We start from the raw sequence: 22,330 nt of genomic DNA on the forward strand, positions 1-22,330 counted from the left end.
CCAATCCTGAAGGAATATAGGTAGAATGATGAAACTGTACATCTTAAAGAATATATCTATTTCCATACTAATAATGAAATTCTTATTGTGTTTTTCAGACCCCTGAAGTGACAATGTATGCCCAACCAGCGAATTTCATGGACATTGAGATCATACATGTTATAAAATTCTTGTTCAACCAAGGAAAGTCAGGGAAGCATGAGGAAATCAGTAAAACAACGGGACTGTCCTCCATCGGTAAAAAAGTGAGTGTCACAGTTTGAATAAGGCGATTCTTCAATAGATGATATTTCATGTACAGGAAGAGCAAAAACAAACAGTGACTGTCCCCGAAATCGTAGATGAAATTCATGAGATTCTCAAAATTGCAAAATTTCAGCAAAACGTTTGGCATAGATTGTAGACATTTTTCGGAAATGCGTTGGTACCATAATTCACAACGACTTGGGTGTGCAAGCTCAGTTTTAAGAATTATACTTCGACATATCATCTATAGTGTCTGTCAGACCTCAATTCAACTGTTGTCAAATTCTGCTTTAGGCAGGAGTACATCTGATGTAGGGAGGTAAAGTTCTCGTGCTAAAATAATAGGATCACAGTAGATCTTACAAAAATCCGGTGTTCTATATTGAATTGATTTTGAGTTTACGTTCCTTGCAGCAGCGAGGCTATATGAGACGGAACCTACTGATTAAAGTGGAATCCGAACCACATGAGCTCCCGCCGGGAATCGAACCCGGGCCTCCCACGCCAAAGGCGCGTACGCTAACTGCTTAGCCACGGAGGAGCTCCTGGGGTGTTCTATATTATAAAACTAAAGATTAATACTATATGATAGCCGCGTCACCTATGAAATATACTGAGGTATACCCTCATCAAGCTTTAGGTATGACAGTAAATAGTATAGTTAATAAGCTATCGCTAAAAATTATCAATAACTCTTAAACTTCTGTAATAATGTCTGTTTAACTACAGTATTGTCCAAAGATAAGACCTATCAATCAACATATCACACTGTTTTGATCAAACTGACATGTTTGCGGATCTCACGTCTAGTTTTAGATAAAATCGAATTTCTATGCTAAAAGTATGTTCGTTGTCAGCTTTCATTCTAGCGGAACAAACAGTAGTGTATACGTAAAAAAAATACATTGTTAACCAGCGTACTGTATCTAATGTTATTTGTCATCTTTTAACGGTGACAAACATATTCCTAACAGTGACACATACCCATTACTTCTGAAAGCGAGAATACAGTTACTAAAAATAGGATTATCCGCCAAATCCCCCCCTTTTTTTTGAGTCTGAGTATTCCGAACATTCTACAAGAATGCGTGGAATACTCAGCAAAAACGTAATTAATCCACATGCAGAAAATATGGCTGTCATATTTAACTGTTTTTATTTCCACATACAACCTACACGTAGGGATGTGCATGAGACAAGATTTGAGAATCTTAATTTCGAAAATGTGCTGTAAAAGTGATATCTCGACTTAAAAAAAAAAAAAGTATATTTCTCTATTGGAAGAGCTGTGTTTCGACTCGAACTTTGTCAGGAAACTTCTGTCTCGTCTCGTCTCGTCTCATGTGCATCCCTACCTACAAGGTTTGACAAACGTATACAGATTTACTATAAATAAATACATGACTACATATTTGCATGGTGCGAAATTTTAGCGTTTTGTACCTATTAGTTCTAAAGTTACAAGGGAGTAACAAGATAAATGGTACACCTTGTATAGTATTCAAGCATAACTGTTGGGTCTTCTCAATGCTGCAAAATGCAACCGAAACTTTAAGGTAATAGAAATACTATGATTTCAAGAAACGTTCTTCCTTCCATTTATTCAAACATTTTTTTTTCTTTGACACAGGTTTTTTGCTATCTAAAATTGATCATTGCAAATTAATGATCGTAACATGACTTTTACTTTATCGGGGTATTCCCAAAGCTTTGTGAGAAGAGCCAGTCATCTCGTAGGTCAATCGGTGAAGTTCAGATCTAAAGGTATTGAAACACCATTTGTATGCAAATCACGTTTGTCTAAGCACGTGGTACAAAAAACGCCGAAAAATAAATAAATAAAAACTTTCACTTTTAAGTTTCGGGTTAAGTTGTTTGACCTTTCGTTCACTTCTTTACGAAACACTGCATGTACGATAATTGCTCCTCATTAACTCTAGTTAATTTAAAAAAGAAAGAAAAAAACGAACACTTCCAAGCAATTGTCTGCCGCCAGGTTGTTACCTGTTTTCTTGCATTAGCTAATTAAAATGCTTGTGTGCATTGGAAATACTACCTTTTCACACTTCTCTCCTCCTTCAAAGCCAAATCTTCCAACAGTACACATTCTAGACACAGGGACAGAAAAATGACAAAGTTCTATTGAATTACTTTAGTAAATCTATGTAGAACTGCAGAAAACTGTAGAATGAACTTGACCTAAACACGGCTAGAATAATTCCATTTCCCAATTCCGCACTGACAAGTATCATAAACTAACCGAAGTGCTTAATCCTCGCCCGGGAACAAATAAGATCAATGGGAACTTTTTGAAACATATACAATTGTCTGTATTCTGGTTTTGTGAACCTGTTCATTGCTAATTCGGAATCTCACTGCACAGTCATCCATAAATGTATTTACTGAAAGATACCATCATCGTTCATAGGTATTCTGCCATTATTGGCTGGCAGTGGTGTAGCCAGAAACTCATCAAGGAGGGCTTACACATACACACACACACAAAGCATATATGTACGTGGTTCAAAAAATTCTGGGCACCAGGTTGATGACTTGAAACACGAGTCCGGTCTCTAACTAATTTAAAGCTAAAACATGTAGTCTAAGTTGGTCATTAGATCGAAATTTTCGACAAAATATTTTACTTTTTTTTTTATATGCATTTGCATATATTAAGTCTGAGTGAGGGGGAAAAAATGGTAATCAACTTCTTTAGACCTGAATTCCCGTGCCCTGTCCATAATATAAAGCAAAGCAGGCTAATAGATATTTCCTTTAGGACAATGACCAACATTTCGTTTGACAATATTCAGATTATATATATATATATATATATATATATATATATATATATATATATATATATATATATATATATATATATATATATAAATAAATGAAAATTAAGCACACCTTTAAGATGCTAGTATATGATCTACTAGCATCTAGTCTGTGATCTTATATTTTAACACACTGGTTCTACTTTGTTATTCAAAAGAAGTGCATCGCTGTGAAAGGATGTAGAAGCTCTTCTTACTTTAAGGTACCATTCTTAACACAGTGTTTATTTGATGAAGCTGAGAAAGTGATATATGAAAGAAAACATTCGTGAAATTACGACAATCTGGGAATATAATTCCGGTAATATTCAGGTTAGAATAATACTAAAGATAGAACCTCAGAGACGACACATTCTATAGGAATAAATATTTTCCTATTCACTAAAATGGAATTTTAATAATATCAACTGTTTCATACTTATTGTTTCCAAGTGTTGTCTAAAGCAGTGGTTCTCAACCTAATTCCTATCACGACCCCCATTTTATCACATCCTCCTACCAGCGACTCCCTTATTATTTCTGGTTTGTAATAAGCTTGTGTGGGATTTTTAATATACCTATTGCGGAGATCTCATGATATCCACCTATTTCTATAATAGGCTAGTAGGATTCATTTCTTGTCATAGTGGACAGAATAACTTCCCTAAAAACGAATGGGTTAAAACAAATTTGGTCAGTTCATTCATATTACAAATATCGAATCCGATCCCTTATAAAACTGGAGGCCGTTTAAAAATTTTAAAACTTCATAACTCATAATTTTAGGTCATATGATAAAAAAAAAAAAAAAAATAAAGTGATCTTTAATTTTGGTTTAAAAACTTGGACAGCTGTAAAAAAAAAAAAAAAAAGTTATTGAGTATTTTAATTTTCGAGAGGTCGCCACTCAGAGTTACCTCATATTGTGAATTTGATACATTGCTAAGTATGTGTTCAGTATCACCAAAAACTGTTAAAAGCACATTACATTTAAAATTGTTTACTGTTGTTTACATTTAAAATTTAGGAAACAAATAAAATCTCACATCAAATAAAAATATGCTTATCAGATCAAAATTTAAAATAATTAAAAATATTTTCCGGTATTATATTCTAATTATATCTCTTCCGCTTATCTTCACAACCTTCATGAAACCCTCTCGCGACTCCCCTAGGGGTCGCGAGCCCCAGGTTGAGAAACCCTGGTCTAAAGTAATGTGCAGATTTTAATTATTGATGAGTTTTTAAAAAAAAAAAAGAAAGAAAGAAAGAAAGAAGAAACTATTTTCATATAATCAAGATACGAAGTAAATTGTATTCAAGACACGTTTCACCTATTCTTTCGTCATACTATAAAAAAGGCGTGCGTCATACAAAAGTGCCTTAAGGTCTCTGTCACTTCCTAATCATAATATTTCCTGTCCTTTCGACACGCCTACATCTTTGTATCGCAAGACGACTAGTCTTTAGACGCCCTAGGCAAAAAACTGGTCAAGTCGTGACATATACTAGTCTTTCTCTCCCGCGCTCTTCCCACGAAAAGTTTTTAGTATTGTTTGTGTTCTCACTACACGAAGCAGTTGTGAGGAAATCTTCAGTAACTAAGCAATTAAACAGTATTCTCCGCAAAGATCCAGCATCTGCTGCCTGGGACTTCGGAGTGTGGTGCGAGCTCGTAATGGTGCTATTGTGGGTGATTGTCTTGGTGCTTTTCAATTTATTAACACAAGCAAGTTTCGGTGCGTTTATACCTTTGAATTTTATCTATCTACAAGCTGTAAATGTAACTTCGAGTGACGTCATTACTTTTCCTGAGACTACTACACGAGAATCACGAACAGAGGATGAACAGTGCAAAAGAGAATTCTTGGAAATTTGGTGGCAGCCAACGAACCAATGTGAACAACTTGCCTCAACAGGCCCGTGTAAAGATGGTGAGTGGTTTATATTAAATAAACGCACACTTAAACCTTCATGTAAACGAAGACCGTGTTCTCCGGAGCAGATGTTTCATAACGGACAATGTAAAAATTACCGCGACCCCGAAGCATGCCCCGCAGATATGCAACTGCACCAATTCGAGTTTGAAGAAGCTGTGTGTGACTGTCGACCTGGCTTAGCATATTGGGTTCTCGATGGAAAGTGTCATCCAGTTTATACGCGAGGCCCATGTAAATCAGGATATATCTTAGTGTTTGATCATAAGACCAACTCCGTTCGTTGTGTTCAAAATCCATGTCCAAATGGCCACGTTTTCACACAACATCGTTGTTATAAGCTACAAGAAACTGGGCCATGCGAGGAGGGAGTGCTTGGAGTGAACGATGAAACCTTACAATTAGAATGCATTCAAACAGTGCAATTTAATTTTCTTGTTGATGTTCCTGCGAAAAGTTGTCCTCCTGGTTCGCGTCGCGATGTAATAGGAGAGTGCCGCCGTCTTTTCGAAGTTAATGACAGTGAAGATAGTTTATTTGATTAACATAAACTCGTTACACTCTAGTTGTCAAAAGTGGAGAAATTATACTAGTCGTTCACCTGGGTATCCACTTATAAAGTGCATAGTGAGACATATACTGATGAGCATCAACAAATTTTAGTGTTGTGATGAATAAATATGTTTCTGGATATAATATTTAAGTATATATATAGTTATATAAAATATTTTTCTTCTAGATACATTGTGTTAAGAAGTCACAGCAAAAAACATTTTAAAAAATTAAGAAAAGATGCAAAGAATCTTAAAATTTGGGGATCAAAGTAGTTGAACGCTTCAAAATATTGTGAAACAAATCTCAGATACCTGCATAGGAAATTATCTTCCAAATTTTAGACTATTGCTCTATTTGGTATTATTCTATTATTTTGAAAGTTGTAAAATTAATACGTAAAATTGGAGAGAGTAAATTTACTGCAACACCTCTTAATATTTTGACAATAGTAACAATTTCACTGAGATGTTATGACATTTCCGCACTTATTCAACCAAATTTTAGTCGCAAAAATATAATTAATTTTAACTTACTTGAAGACTTATATTGTAGTTTAAAATTAATAAAAACTACAATATAGATATAAACACGATTTTAGTTATTTCTTTATTCGCCACAGATAAATACTGTTCCAGATTTGCAAAACATTTACGTCACTCGCCAGGCATTCTTTAGAATATTACGAAATTCGTCTTAATAATAATCAAACTTAAAAGAAACTGACTGACTGTTCGTTTACATTACGTAAGTACTAACAGGTAAGAAAAGTAGTTTTGAAATTTCCTTGGAACAAATACATCAGACATACGTATTTATTGGTTATTAAAGGCAGCTACTTTTTAAAACCTCTAAAGATAAAAAGCCTGATTGTTTATGAAACAATCCATTGATCTAAAAGGAAATAAAATGAGAATGAAAACTAAACAATGTCAAATCATTATCAGCCAATTAATTACTTAAAATGAGAGTAAAGATCTAGTTGAAAATCTATTTCGGAAATGAATTAAATTCTTCACATGTTCAATAATCATTTACTTATACCCATTACTATAATCAAATATCAGTGCTAGTGTTTATTGCAGGGATGCAAATTAGCCACAAAATTTTACTAGTCCAAGAAGAAAACTACTAGCCCACATCCCACAACAGAAATCATTTACTTATCTTCAGTATGATATTAAATACTCGCCAGAACCGATGAACCACTCGCCCCGGGCGAATGGTTATTTGCATCCCTGGTTTATTACATTTATTAAAAAAAAAAAAAAAAATCCCACGATCAAGGGAGCCTTGTTTTGAAAAGCAGTAGGAGATGCTCTTACAGTTTACGACCGGAGATCTCGAGGTATGAAATACCACTTAAGCTTAGCGGCTGGTCTTTCCACGAAAAATATTGAAAATTCCTACTCTTGAAAATGCAGTTTTAGCTATTTTTGAATGAAGATGTATATTTTTCGTGTTTGCTTTTTTTTTTTTTTTTTTCGTAGAAAAAGTGTATTCTTGAATAATTGTACGGTGGCGTAACCAGGGAGGGAATTTCTACCGTTCTCATCCCGATCTAAGTTCTCGTCACGCCATTCTGAATACCGACAATTTGTAATAAAGAAGCGTGCAAAATTTTAGCTGAAAATAGCACGGAGGAATCCTGGTTCAGTTTGTCACTTACAAAATCTTCAGCGCCATTTTACATGAAAATATTGGACCCTACTATCATTTAAGAAATGCGATGTAATATTGGAATTTTCCCTTTTTCTTTGACTTTCTTTTCTTTTCTCTTAGTTTTCTTCTCTCTTTTCTTGTATGGGTGCTTTGAGGGTTGATCGAGTACTGGAGCACCCTTGGAGTCAGTCCCATTGTTCACGTTTCATTTTAAAGACTTTTTATTTATTTATTTATTTATTTTCAAGTTATAATAAAAGTGGCCATATATGAAGTGACTTCCCATTTAGATTTTAAACGTCAATGTTATTTAATGATGGCTAGTGTACTGAATAAAGTCCATTTCAGGACAGCCTACTATCGATTTTCTTTTCATTTAGCACTGTCTCATAAAAGTATACCATTTGCGGGTCAAACTATTAAAATAACCCAGCGCCCCCAAAGTATTCTTACAATCTTCACTGATAATGCTGATCAGTTTTAGAGCTTTCAATGATAATGGTGTAGAGGAAGAAAAATAATACTTATTAGCGTGTTTGTTTTAAAGGAATTTTTGAAATTTTCTATTAAGAAAGAAAGAAAAAATACTAAGTTATGTCTCTCTTGTTTAAATATCATCTCTCTTTCTCACGAAAACTTGCCGGCTACGACCCTGCCACAATTAAACAAGTGGAACTATGTATTCTAATAACACACTAAATTATTAAACAAACAAAAATATCCGATGTTTTCCAACCTAAGGTCCGTGAACCATCCAAACAACAGCCACCAAGCCACCATTTTTTTTTTTATTTAGTCCTAAAATAAACAATATACCTGTTTATCTAAAAACAATCGTGCATAATTCATTCCTCTTTGGAGAATAGCATAGGTGTAAGTCTTTAAAACAGAGTTCCTTCCTTTCACTACATTAACAAATCAAACATTTCTATTTTACAAATTTGTATATTCACATTGAAGTTTTCTGTAAAATAAAATGACGAACTACGCAGTACATTTCAGCAACAAAATAATGATAAAACAATAAAACTGCCAGTTTCCATTCTTTCCCGTCTTCTATTTCCCATCGCAAAAAAAATGTTTATTTCTTCACGGTTAAGCGTGATTGTTTTTGTGCTGTACTTGATGGAGGTTCACAGATGATGCCAATCTATGACACATGAAGACAACACGCAATATGGCAGTCTAAAATTCTTTCAAGGTTGATTTTGAAGATATATTGTATTTCTCATTACAATGTAATGTCAGGGCCATGCCGATGTTTTCCAGAATGAGCGAGGAAGGGAATAGAGACGAATTTCTGCTTTCAAAGTGAGCAAAAATTAAAAAAAAAAAAAAAAAAAAAAATGAATGAATGAAGTGGTGAACGACAGAAACCTGTTACATTTGTCAATAAATTTACATAATTACAGTACTTACACAAACGAACAAAGTTCCACTAAAACAAACATAGTGAAAACAATATATTACGATGTAAGGTAGATAACTTTTGATTTCTTTTAATCAATCATAATTTCACAACTGAGGTACTACGGGACAGGAGGATGGATTATGTAATAGAGCCTTGATAGTGTTTTAAAAGTTTGATTTTGAACTTTCTCTTAGTCTAGCCGTACACTTTACAAATTGACGTGAGATCCGAACCACATGCACTACAAGCCGGAGTCGAATGTCGGTATACTGTACCACAAAACTGTGTGATTAAGGTTTATGCAACCTTCCTTTTCTGCTGTTATTGCACGACAATCCGTCAACTGAAGTTGATTACCGTTACTTATCTTTTTTCACCTAAAAATTTAATAATGAATTCTTTTCATATAACTTTTTTTTTTTTCAAATGACACTTCATTTATTAGGAATTCTTATATTTTAAATATTTTGTAACAAGTTATTAATCAAGCGAAATGTGCAGGAATGGTTAATATTTTAGCTTCGCACCCGGAAAATCTCACGCTCCAATTTCGCAGCAGACAATTTTCACTGGGATTTTCCTGTTTCATGAGTCAAATATCGGGATGTGGCCTTTTTAATAAATTCTGAAGTATATAGGCCATGGCGAACTTATTTCTAAAATTCGTTACAATGTGAAATAGATTCATAAATACATTTGGAACGTTAAATCTGGAATGTTAAATCTTTTCATGTGAATCAACAATCTGCCAACCGAGTGGTATCTAGTAGTGATAGTACCAACAAAGGCAGACTGGCCCGCCTGGCAAGCGGCTAAATGCTCAGTGTGTCCTTTCCCTTATAATATCTCTCAAAACATTGATTATCTACATTATTTTTCTGGAATAATACACTTAATAATTCGTATATGTTGTAAATCTTTGTTGGTGATGCTAACTTTTCAAGGCGCGTGAAAATTTGGCTACCCTGAAGTTACAGCTACTGTATATAGCTGGGGCACCGCATCTGTAATCAAGCTAAAACAGACTTTTGTTTGAAGTATCTTTACTTCAAAATTATGTCTTAAATTATAGTTAAAAATCACGTGTGATTATAGACATAATATGAAATACCTCTACTATTAGGCATTATAAATGGCCGTTGATGCGACGCCCCTCCAATATCTGTCCCGCTACCCTCTTGATGGTATCAGTCCATCCCTGAGTATCACCGATCGATTTAATTACCATGGTTTTAAAATGATTGTGCTGTCTGACCTAAATAGAAAGATTGGCTGGTTGGAGTCGAGCGTTGTGTTTCAGCATCAACGCTTTACAAGAGATGGATCTACAGTTCAAGATGGAATCAGATTCACCAGTGCGTTCAGATGTCACGGCTCTCCCACTGGAAATCACACCCGGAACCCCACGCACCAAAGGTGCGCGCTAGCAACTAGACCAGCGAGGAGGGCTCCAACAGAAGCAGATTTTGTTCACTTACGAGTATAGCCGATAACCTAGAGGTTGCCAATACCATTACTAGATATCGCTCTGCCGACCATTCGTATCAAAAGACTACTTCGTCACTGGATAAAAAAAAATAAAAAAAAGGGAACGTATTGATTCTAATATATGTATATTATATATTTTTCGTGTGAATGTTATATGGAAAATGAAATTATATTTTTGAGTTTTACGTCCCATGGTTATGCCGGTTAGGCTAAAGGAGACGGTGATGATGAGAAATGAGTGAAAGGGTGGATTGAAGAAAGTGGGAGGAAACCCATGCACACGGTGTTTATCCACCACAAACTTCACTTGGCGCGAGCTGGGATCGAACCAGAGACTCCAAGCACCAGAGGTGAACGCTCTACTCTATCACTGAGGCAACGCGGCCCTATGAATGTTATATGGTATACGAGTTAAGTTGAAGTTTTGAAATTTTTCGCATTCTTCCGAAAATCATACTACTTCTCCCATGTAAAAAAAAAAAAAAAAAAAAAAAAATGTTTAGTAGCTTACTATCAGTTTACTTTCTGATTCGTAAGAAATTACCCGTTTACGCGCTAAAATGAGAAGCTATTACTTTAGTATAGAGGTTGATTCACTTATATTCAGCCGAACTGGAATGTGTCACTTACACAGGAAATGTCGTGTTTCCACCACCGGTTGTGTGCGAAGATCGCATTCTTTTAATGCATATTTTGGATCATTCCTAAAGTTTTGGCCAAGATCTCAATCTTTTGATATATTTTTGAATTTTTTTTTTTTTTTTTTTTTTTTTTAATCCCTGCTTATACGTCAATTACAATATAGTGAGTTTACTCAGTTCGTATGAGGATTTATCAACAAACAGCTAGTCAGCTCTCAGCTAATAAAAACGAACTGTCTTTGAAGACCACCTTTCTCAGAAGAAACACTTCTTAATTCATTTTTTCCTCTACGTCTTATGTCATCAATTTGTATCCAAATATAAACATCTTTGCTGTCACTCACTTCTACGAAAATAATACAATGAGGATGGATCGTTTACTTCCCATCCAACTATGGCTTAAAAAATACGATAGTTGAAAAGCTTACTACTGAATCATACCCTATGACATCCAGGTTATTGTTTCGTACCATTACAGTCCCACCTTATTCTGTAGCCCACTTCATCTTTGTTTACCCAAAGAACTCTTTCCCAGAGACTTCCAACTACTCTCTGTGCTCTTTTACTTCTAAACGAACTATTTACATCCTTTCGCTTTCAAGAACCTGATTCGCTAGTGATGCTTCACTCAAGGATTTTCTTACATCCCCCTAACACACTCCCGAACTTTGATGGACACCCCCAAAGAAATTCGCTCCACACATCCCTAACACCACCCTAATAGGAGAAATTTTTGTCAAGCTTCCATATTTCTTCGAAAGACAACAGATTCGTAGCAACTATATGTTTCAGAAAGGACCTGTTTTGTTCATTACACCCCCCCCCCCTACGATTTGACATCTGTCACACCTTTCAGCTGAATTTTTATTCATTCATCTCCGAAGAGTCAGCTAAAAAAAAAAAAAAAAAAAAGAAAAGTGTGTTTTCCTGATTTCTGGAAACAAACAGAAGGTAAAAATGTAATCACAGGAATGTTGAACAAGACAACCTGTAACCCCCCTCCCGGTTTCTTCCCTTTTCAACGAGGGAGGAAATACAAAATCTCCCGGTGTAACACATTTTAACTCTGGTTATAGTGAATTTACTTCCAAGCAGGGGTAAAAGTGCGAGGGAACGCGGGGACGCCGTCCCCCTACCTCCAAAAAATATATACGGCGTCCCCCCAGTTTCTAAAAAAATACAATGGGCAAAAATAGGCAGGGGGATGGCAGGGCGTCATGGTACTACTTACCGTCCCCCTACTTTTTTAGATCTAATTTTATCCCTGCTTACGAGTGCAATAGTTTACGACTATTTGGCGTAGTTTTCAGAATTATGAAGAGAGCAGGAAGTACACTTGAAAAGTATTTTTTCAAGAAGAAAGAAAATGTTTATATATCTAACTTACATTTCATATTTTTAAAGGAGTAGATATGAAATTTAGTTTTCTATTAGATTTCTAATTGCCAATTCAATCACATGATTTCGATTTTATCAAGTGGAAAATGAAAAGATAGACAAACATTGGAGAGCTTTCGTAAAATGATAATTTTATCGCCTTTAGGTATCTATTGCTCAGGCCGGGATGGGATAAAATGTAGGAGCAATCAGCCAGCGCCTTTATTATGGTACCACGCAGGAATTTGCCTGGTGAAACAGATAAGCCCTGAAAAATCTCAGTCAGGATGGTCGTCGTTATGTCTGAACCCACGTTTCAAGTAACAAACAAATTATTTCATAAATTATTGACAAAGTCAAGATGGCTGACATACCAGCACATCGTAAAATGAAAAGGGATTTCCGGAGGAGGACGTGAAATTTTACAAAATTGTGTGATATGTATATATACATAAAACTATGTGCCCGACAATCCAGAGGCACAGGTTTTTCTAGACTACTTAATGGACACCTATGTTGACAAACTGAATGCAACCTTCTATCCGTGAGTACAGCACTATTTGAAAGCTTACTTATTTTTTTTATTGATTGTTATTTGATTCCTTACGTTGTATTAAATATATCTTTATTAATGTTTCAGGGCAATATGGAACCAGTCTGATAACAGCGAAACAGCCACGAGCAATGCTGAGGCTTGGTATTCCAAGTTTAATAGGAAGTCGACAGAAAGTCATCCCAATATATAAAGATTCATTCTACTTTCGAAGTAATAACAGCTTGAGAATGACACATCAATGCGGCTGTTAGAAGCAGGCAATTTAATTTTGCGAAGACGTTTAGACAGCCGTATTCGGGTTGAGTAGTGCTGTCGAATTTTTGACATTTGCGGTTTTCGGTTTTTCAGAAAACCGGTTTTCAAAACCGAAACCGCAAAAGCAATTTTCAAAACCGATATTTCGGTTTTATGAAATTTCACTTTTCAAAAACCGGTTTTCAGTTTTTTCAAAAACCGATTTCGACAGCACTAGTTAAGAGCAGGTTTACATGTAGTGAAGTTGGGTTTATTGCATACTTTAACGCAGTTTCTCACTGCATTCATTTGAATAGTTGAAATTATAATTCAATGAAGACACGGCAATATTAAGTCTCTCGTCTGTATAGTACATTTATTAAGGTTCATGACATTATCGTTCAATCCATACGATTTCTTTTTTCATCTCTGTGTGTGTGTGTGTGTTGTTCACGTTGTAGTATATCACGATTGAACTTATGTGACAAGACTCTCTTTCTTAGGTTTATGTTGGTATTATTTTTTTTCCGACAAATATTTAATACTGAGGTGATACCAAAACTCTTAATGATATTCTGCGAAACAGGAAGTTCTCGAAATGAATTACTTGTCGACATTTCGCCGCTAGAACACTTCTGCAGAATAGGAATGGGTAGATTTGACAACGCTGCTCACTGATCACCCATTTTACGAAACAGGAAGTATTATAAATAATAAAACTTCGTAAGAATTTCCTCCCCCATTTCTTCTCTCGACTGAACAAGTCGAGACTACTTACACACGAACAAGAGATCACTTGCTTGAAGTATTACAATGTAATTTACATCGTAATACTCTTGTTATGATGTCTTAGTTTTAGGTAGTTTCTTTTAGAATCAAATTATACCTAACAAGTAAGGGACCATATGGTTGTCGCGCAAATCAAATGCAGACATATGCCATCTGATTGAGCATGAAAAGATATGGAGAACACAGAAATTTAAGGTGCTAAGGGCCATAGGGAGCGGAGCAAGGAAAGAGGAAACATTGAATGTCGGCAAAATTGGAGAAAGTCTGGAATGACGGGGAAAGTTAATTTCTTGCAAACAGGGAAAGAAAGTTAACCAAATGAACGAAACTAAACATAACAAGGGCATCAAGGACGAAGAAAGATCATAATCAGGGTTGCCATCCGGACCGCAGTGTTGCCAGCGCTGCATAACATTGATATGGAAAGTATAGCACAGTATAGCAATTCATGCACAAGGAAAAATATTAGTAACACAAAAGACAATTGAAAATACTCTGTACACGTGCGTAAAAAGGTTTAACGATAGTCGTGAGTGAATAATGTAAATGAGGGAGGACAAATACAGACATGAAAGGTCCTTAATACAGATCAGTCGAGATTTGCTAAAGAGTTGCATTCAGGCAGAACCCTTGCCCTTAAAGGACAACCTAATATTTGGTGCCGTAGGTTCAGTTACCGCAACGACGCATTCCTATATGATTATGCCGGTGATTGGGATGGACGGTACACTGCTTCCACACATGTATGAATCCAGTGGTAGCTTTCCAGCGCGCATGGTCGCTGAATTCCCCAATGTGAAAGCATATGCAAGCAGATCAGCGAATATGTCCAAACGGGAATTGCAAATCTTCCTGGAAGAAGTTTTGTGACCCGATCTTCAGGGTAAGGATCGTGTTTTGCTTTTGGTTGACTCCTGGACTCCAAACAAGGATGACACTCTTTACAACATGACAGTTCCTGACGGTGTTCAGTTCTACAAAAAGCTGATTCCTCCGAAATGCACAGGCCTTATACAACCTGCTGATGTGTTCTTTTTCGTCCATTCAAAAACATGGTGAAGTTCGTCACAGATACTTTAGTGTTCTCCAGTATTAATGTGTGTCTACGTGAGAACTTTCTCTGCCTTCACTCATTTGTTCATTACCAGTTTTCCTCTAGGCGATTCCAAAAGATGATACGCTTTGCGTTTTTCGAATGTGGCTACTCCAATGAACATCCTGGACAGTTTGAAAAATCTTCCGCATATTGCTTTGAAAAAGGACTCACAGAGGAATGCTGCAGAGACGTGTGTGACCAGCTTGCTTTCATTCGCTGTGCTCACTGCGAGAAATGTTTGTGTGTTGACCACGCATTCATTCGTGATCTTCACGTCAACTGCAATTAAACTACAAATGGTGCGCACTCTTCTCTATTTTCCTCCATTTGTATTCACGCGGGTGTAATATTCACTCACGACTACGTTAAACCTTTTTACGCACGTGTACAGTCATTTCAATTGTCTTTTGTGTTACTAATATTTTTCTTTGTGCATGAATTGCTATACTGTGCTATATCTTCCATATCAATATTATGCAACGCTGGCAACACTGCAGTCCGGATGGTAACCCTGATTATGATCTTTCTTCGTTCTTGATGCCCTTGTTATGTTTAGTTTCTTTCTTTTGGTTGACTTTCTTTCCCTGTTTGCAAGAAATTAACTTTTCCCGTCATTCCTGACTTTCTCCAATTTTGCCGACATTCAATGTTTCCTCTCTCCTTGCTCCCCTCCCTATGGCCCTTAGCACCTTAAATTTCTGTGTTCTCCATATCTTTTCATGCTCAATCAGATGGCATATGTCTGCATCTGATTTGCGCGACAACCATATGGTCCCTTACTTGTAAGTAAAAGCCCATGCACCATAGTAACCCAGCAGCAAATCAGTGCGCCTTTTTTTTTTTAAGCTACACATTACTTTGGTTATAGTCATTTAGAAGTAAGACGGAAGAGAGAACAGAACTCGATACATCCTGCCTTTACTTTTCATCCTATCGTGTCTAGTTTAGTGTATACGTTTTGATTGTCATTCGCTGAGGTGATAGTCTTTCCTTGAGGGTATTAAGTATTTGCGCTTACTTTCTCAGCTTTATATAGGGAAGTTTTGTTTTCTTAATTTCTTTCTTTGAGGGAAGTACTATGTCTCAATGGTAGAGCGCTCATCTCTGTTGTGAGGAGCCTTTGGTTCAATCCCAGATCATGAGAGTTTGTGATGGACAACACTTCGTATTCGTGGTTTTTATCGGGGTTTCTCCCGTTTCCTTCCACATTCTCCCTTCACCGACACTTTTAAAATCACTCACTTCTTTTAATCAACGGTCTCCTTAGCCGAAAAAGGATAATCGCGGAATACAGAATAAGAAATTTCATTGTCATATTTTTTTTTCTTTGAAATGAACTGGAATTTTAGTAGTTTGGTTTTACTGATTTCTTCAATGGAAACTGAAGTATGTAGTACATATTGTTAATAGTTATAAAAGATCACACTCAACTTCTGTAATATTACATTTACTTGTTATACAAAATCAATTTACAAAGCAAGGGCCATTAAAAAACATTTGAACAAGGAATCAAAGTCAAGTCAATAAAATACACCCTCCATTCGAAAAGAAACCGAACTTTTGAAAACAAATAGTACCACTAGTGCCATCTGTTGTAATATTTTACCGGTAGATGGCGTAGTCCCTCATTGACAACTGGTATAAATGTCATGACATTTGGATGCACGGCAACAAAGTTATTGCGTTTCAACTGTCAGTGTGTTGTGTACATCGGTCGGAAAATGAGTTTCAAACAACGAGCTGCAATTGAGTTTTGTGTTAAACTGGGTAAAACTTTTAGTGAAACGCACCAAATGCTACAAAATGCATATGGTGATGAGTGTCTATCCCGTACGCAAGTTTACGAGTGGTTCAGGCGATTCAAATCGGGTAGAGAGACGCTGGATGATGACGAAAGATCAGACCGTCCCAGAACCGGATTATCGGAAGAAAACATCGAAAAAGTGCGTGAATTCATCAAACATAACAAAAAATCGTCGGTGAAAGTTATTGAAATGGAATTAGGCATTCCTCAAACAACCGCATACCGCATTTTGACCGAAGTTTTGGGCCTTAAGAAGGTTAATTCGCGGTTTGTACCACACAAACTCACCGAAGACCAAAAAGTTGATCGAATTGCGCATTGCAAAGACATCGTTAAAAGTGCTCGGCAGAATCGAAACTTCTTGAAATCGATTGTAACTGGTGACGAGACGTGGTGTTTTGAATATGAGCCCGAAACAAAGCGGCAAAGTGCTGAATGGAGAGCGCCGGATGAAGGAACACCCAAAAAAAAGTCGCTTGGTGAAGTCAAAAGTTAAGGTGATGCTGATTTGTTTTTACGATTCAAAAGGAATTATCTACAAAGAATTTGTTCAGCCCGGCCAGACAGTCACTGGAGAGTTTTACTTGGGCGTCATGAAGCGTTTGCTGGCAAGAATTCGTCGTATTCGGCCCGAATATCGCGAAATCGGCAGTTGGACTCTTTTGGACGATAATGCACCATTACATCGTTCGCGACTTGTAACTGATTTTTGGTCAAAAATCACATTATTCGGTTGCATCATCCGCCCTATTCACCAGATCTCGCTCCGTGCGATTTCTATCTGTTCCCGAAACTGCATTTGGCGATGAAAGGAAAGTGGCACGCATCGATTGATGCCATTGAGAAGGCGACGACCGCCGTCCTAAAGACCATTCCAATAAAGGACATGGAGAAGTCGTTTGACAACTTGTTGGAGCATGCAAATATGTGTATCGATGCAGAAGGGGAATACATTGATTAATAAAAATGATTTGTTCCAAAATGTACATTGCTTTTTTGTTTTTTTAAAACGTTCGGTTTCTTTTGGAATGGAGGGTGTAATTCATTTGAAAGAAAATTCTACAACACTGTTAACAATATTGTGTATATATGTCTCCAAAGATGAGACATACCAACCAACAGATCTCATCGAGCTGAACAAGAAATGAGATGCTTGAATGCATATTCTCATGCAAAGTTTTTGAGAAAATAAAAAAAAAAAAGATTTTTCACGAAGCTAAAAATTACGGCGCTCGTTTTTAATATTACTGAAGGTAATTTAACAGCTCTGAGGCTAATAATAATAAAATAATACTTTGTATAAATCACCGGACTGATCAACAAAAATGCTCAGCTAGTCAACAGCTTTAGGCTTTCTCTTTCCGTAACATCTCCGAATGCTGGTTTCTCAACGACAGCCAAACTTAAGCTCCCATTTAAGAGCGATGCTATGGGGTATTATTCTGTCAAATTATGGCGAGCACTTGTTCAAAATGCATAACAAATTAATATATAATCTAAATTCATTTATCTTTATATGTTGTGTAACTATTCACAAAAAATCAACTTGTGTATTAGGGAAGAAAGTAGGACAAGTGAGTATATAGTTTTCGATACCTGGATAGTATTATCAGTGAAATTATGAAGGCGAACGTCAATAAAAGCAGGGATAAACATGTAGAAAGAAGAAGAATCTACTTTGTAGGTTCTTTGAATAAAGAGATAAGAAAAGAAGATTCTTACAATGTATAATGCGTAGCATTGTATTCTGTGGGGCAGAAACAGCCATTACACAAAGATGATGAATAACGGTTAAAGGTATTCGAAATGTGGGCCAGAAGAAGAATTAGAAAATCAGCTGAATCGAACGGAAAACGAATGATGATGTTAGAAATAATAGGGGAGAAAAGAATATTTTAATGACTGAGAAGGAACTAAAAAAAAAAAAAAAAAAAAAAAAAAAATAGTCGAAGATGTTAGCTGAGGATCGTGGTGCATGGAAGCTTCTCACAATCAGTTCGTGGCAAGCGACCTCTGCCGTGCGTCCATGAATAACTTTTCACCGCTGGAGTGATTTTTCTTAACTTTTAAATAAGACATTTAGCTTTACAGAAATATCGTAATAAATAATTTCATCAATCGATGAACTGAATTGTCAAATATACATGTTTCAAGATTGGCAAAAAGAAAAAAAAAGCTCTTCAATAATATTGGATTATGTTTGGTTTGCATTTAGTTTAGCGTCACTTTCAGCACCAAGGCTACATGAGATATGGACGTACAGCTTAACGTGGAATCCATACCACATGAGATCACGTTGGGATCGAAAACAGGTCTACCGCGCAAACACGCGTACACTAACTATATTGAATTGAATTTTATTGCGTTCCATGACCATTTACGTTGGCTGATTGCAAAATAGTATAGAACAAGTCAATGATGTGATTATACAAATATATATTCATGTTATATTAAAAACATAATTAACATTACATTATTTCCTAGATGATGGAAAAACATGATAAAATATTGGGGTTTCCTTATACAGATTTTTCTTTTTAAACAGAAAAATATACACAAAAAATACATTTACGACTTAGCAGAAACGAAAGTCTCATGTTTGGTAAGAGATTTAATTTGATTAGGCAATGGAGAATAACTAACGAAACGAGTGAATGAATGTTGGATACAAGATGTTAAACTGAATATACAGAAATAATAAATTTACTCATTTATATTAACAAATATAATTTAAAAAACAAAAGGAATTGTGTCTGACTATATTGGTCAGGCTGCCACCCAGCTCCCACTCCTAGACGCTATCCCACTACTGCTCGACACGGGGGCTTTTGGCTGCTCGGTCTCCCGCCTGGCCCGGTTCACCCCTCCTTAGCCAACCTGGTTACCTCAGGCTCCCCTAAGGTTCCCATATTGATGCCAAGCTTAGTGCGGACGCCCAGTCAACGTGGCTCACAGGACAACAGGACTCCCAACCTCAAATCATCCATCAATTCCGGCCTCCAAGTAGCTGGATCACAGGAGCACGCCACAACTCCCAGCCAACAAACACAGCGAAAAGTTCTTTCTTTGAACGTACGATTACCATGGAACTTACACATTTTCCTCTCTTTTTTTTTTCCTTACCATTTTTTGTACATCTTTTATTTTATTAATCATTCACGAAAATAAACGAAACATTTAACTGCTTCTTTAAATTTAAATTAAAATAAGTAATTACCCATTTTTATGGTTCCAACTTCATTCTACATCGCAAAGGCTACTATTCCGTTGGCCGCAGTTCACACTTTCGCTACTAGATGGCAGAGCGCCATTAGAAAGTAGCAGCAGGTTGACCGGCGCAAACTCAATCCGATAGTTATCCTTGTAATCTGGCTTTAACTACTGTTAAATTCTAAAACTAATAATTATAGCAAACTAATATTATTTTTAATCTACGGTATAAGAATGGGCAATTTTATATACAATAACTATCAATTGCTGATTTCGAAAAATAGCCACATCACCCAGATTCGATAAATATTCCGAGTATCTTAAAATGTCAATCCTGTAACAACCGAAGGCCTAAGTTCAGAGTTTCACTTACCCCATATTCTTCACACATTTCCTTGACGCACATCATATCAGTTTTGAATTATGATCGAGAAGTGCAATACAGAAAAATAATTTCTCGTCTCGAATTACATTACTTCCATGACTGGAATTAAAGATGGGATCGCGAAAGTTCTCTATATTTCCTTCGGTACTAACGCAGATCAAAAATTACTTATATTTACAAACTTTTTTTTAACATTGTTTTTACCTTATTTGCCATTATTACAAATACTCTATCACATATAAGGCTACACATATATATGCGATACGCACTACTGCTCTCTCTCTCTCTCTCTCTCTCTCTCTCTCTCTCTATATATATATATATATATATATATATATATATATATATATATATATATATACATCATGTTGTCTAGCAAATTTCTCTCAGTAATTTCCCGACTTTCTCCAGACTTTTCCCGACCAATTACCAAAATTTTCCCGACTCATTCTAAACCGCTTCTACGTAGAGAATAGAAAAACGGTTGAAATGGATCGCGATGTATTTAGGAACGCGAGGTTTATCGGAGTCGCTTCGACAAGCGTCAGCATCATTTCCAACATGTGGAATTTAATTCAATTTTTCCCGACTTTTTTTTTCGCAAATTCCAGACAAATCCCCGAATTCCCAACCATTTTTTAAATTTAAGACAAATTTCCAACTTTCCCGATTTTCCCGACTGCTAGACACCCTGATTATATATATATATATATATATATATATATATATATATATATATATATGCTGTAAGCGCTACATCACCCAAGTTGTGTTCTACTATTTATTACAGATTTCTGTGACTAGAACATTTTGAAAAAATGGGTTAGGTCATCTAAATTAGCCTATTATTGACGGTACTAACAAGGGTGTAACCAATGGGGGACAAATGAGCATCCAGCCCCCTCAAATGGAGTTCGACTATTAGGTGTTTATGTAAACATGTTCACTAGAGCAAACTGACGAATGCTTATAACACAACAAATAGAAGTGTAATTCTTAACACGAGAGGAATAAGATTTAACAACCATGAAATAGGAAATTTGAATATTGTAAACTTACTTCTTTTTTTTCGCTTTTAGAAAACGCTGCATTACATATTTACTGATTTCTGATTACTACTTCATACAATTTCACGCCTCTAACTTAAACGAATATTCACAAGAAGGACTTTCAGAATAAAGAATAGAAAATATTAATGCTAGAAACTGCTTTCTTTAGGGAGACGGGTTTTTGAAAAAGCTCTCACATGTTTTCGCCCGAATTGGCGTGTGGTATCAGCCAATAAGCACGCCGTGCGCTATTACTAAACCTTGAGGGAGGAATCTAATCATTAATAATTAATTTTGTTCATATTTGTGGACAGTTATGAATGATTCGATTCCTCCCTGAAGGTTTAGCAACAGCACACTGCGAGCTTATTGACTGATGCCACACGCCAATTCGGGTGACACGGACTATAGGAGTTTATGTACCAAACTTCTTACCTCAAACTTAAACGAACACTCACACTGAGTTTTAGTTTTTCTGTACAAAGAATCGGAAATCTGAATATTACTGAAATTGTTCCCTTCCCCATTAGAAGTAAAATGTCGAAACATGCTTCATCGTATTTTTCATTAAGAGCTAAAATACCCAAATCACACCTTTAACTTGAGTGAATCCTCACATTTGGCAATTTCACAATAAAGACTCGAAATTTTTAAAAAATATTCGAATGTTCCTCTGACCTTTCATAGCACTTTTTTTTTTTTTTTTTTTTTTTAAGTATTATTCCTTGTTTTCATCTTGAAAGGAATTTTCTGTCCAAATTTAATGTTTCTAGCTATAGTAGTATGACCCTTATGTTGATAAGTCACTTTTACTGTTTTATATAATAGCATAGATACGAAAGTAGAACTCCAAACCGCATCAACACATTATAATAATTACGAACTTCGCAAATCCAATAATTAGTGCAATACTTATCGGTGGGATAGTCAGAAATATATCATGGACCGCATTACTAATTGCCATAACGAAGAAGTGCGATAAGTATAAACTTCCTGACGCTACAACTATAAAAAACTATGGCCACCACTTCAGTTCCAAGAAGCCATTATGGCTTTCTGGGTTGGAGTTCGATA

General features: G+C 36.0%; 2 protein-coding genes across 3 annotated transcripts in view; one reads left to right on the top strand and one right to left on the bottom strand.

The window, feature by feature from the left end:
• Positions 1 to 22,330, bottom strand: part of Atg14 (autophagy related protein 14) — a 106,765-nt gene that overhangs the window by 73,528 nt on the left and 10,907 nt on the right. The window lies entirely within an intron of this gene.
• On the top strand, positions 4,568 to 6,966 carry LOC145664029 (uncharacterized). Its single transcript, XM_081730337.1, has one exon. The coding sequence runs from the start codon at positions 4,744 to 4,746 to the stop codon at positions 5,545 to 5,547; it is 804 nt and encodes a 267-aa protein (XP_081586463.1). The 5' UTR covers positions 4,568 to 4,743; the 3' UTR covers positions 5,548 to 6,966.

The sequence above is a fragment of the Thermobia domestica genome, chromosome 11 (assembly GCF_964235325.1).
Source record: "Thermobia domestica chromosome 11, izTheDome1.hap1.1, whole genome shotgun sequence".
Taxonomy (NCBI): Eukaryota; Metazoa; Arthropoda; class Insecta; order Zygentoma; family Lepismatidae; genus Thermobia; species Thermobia domestica.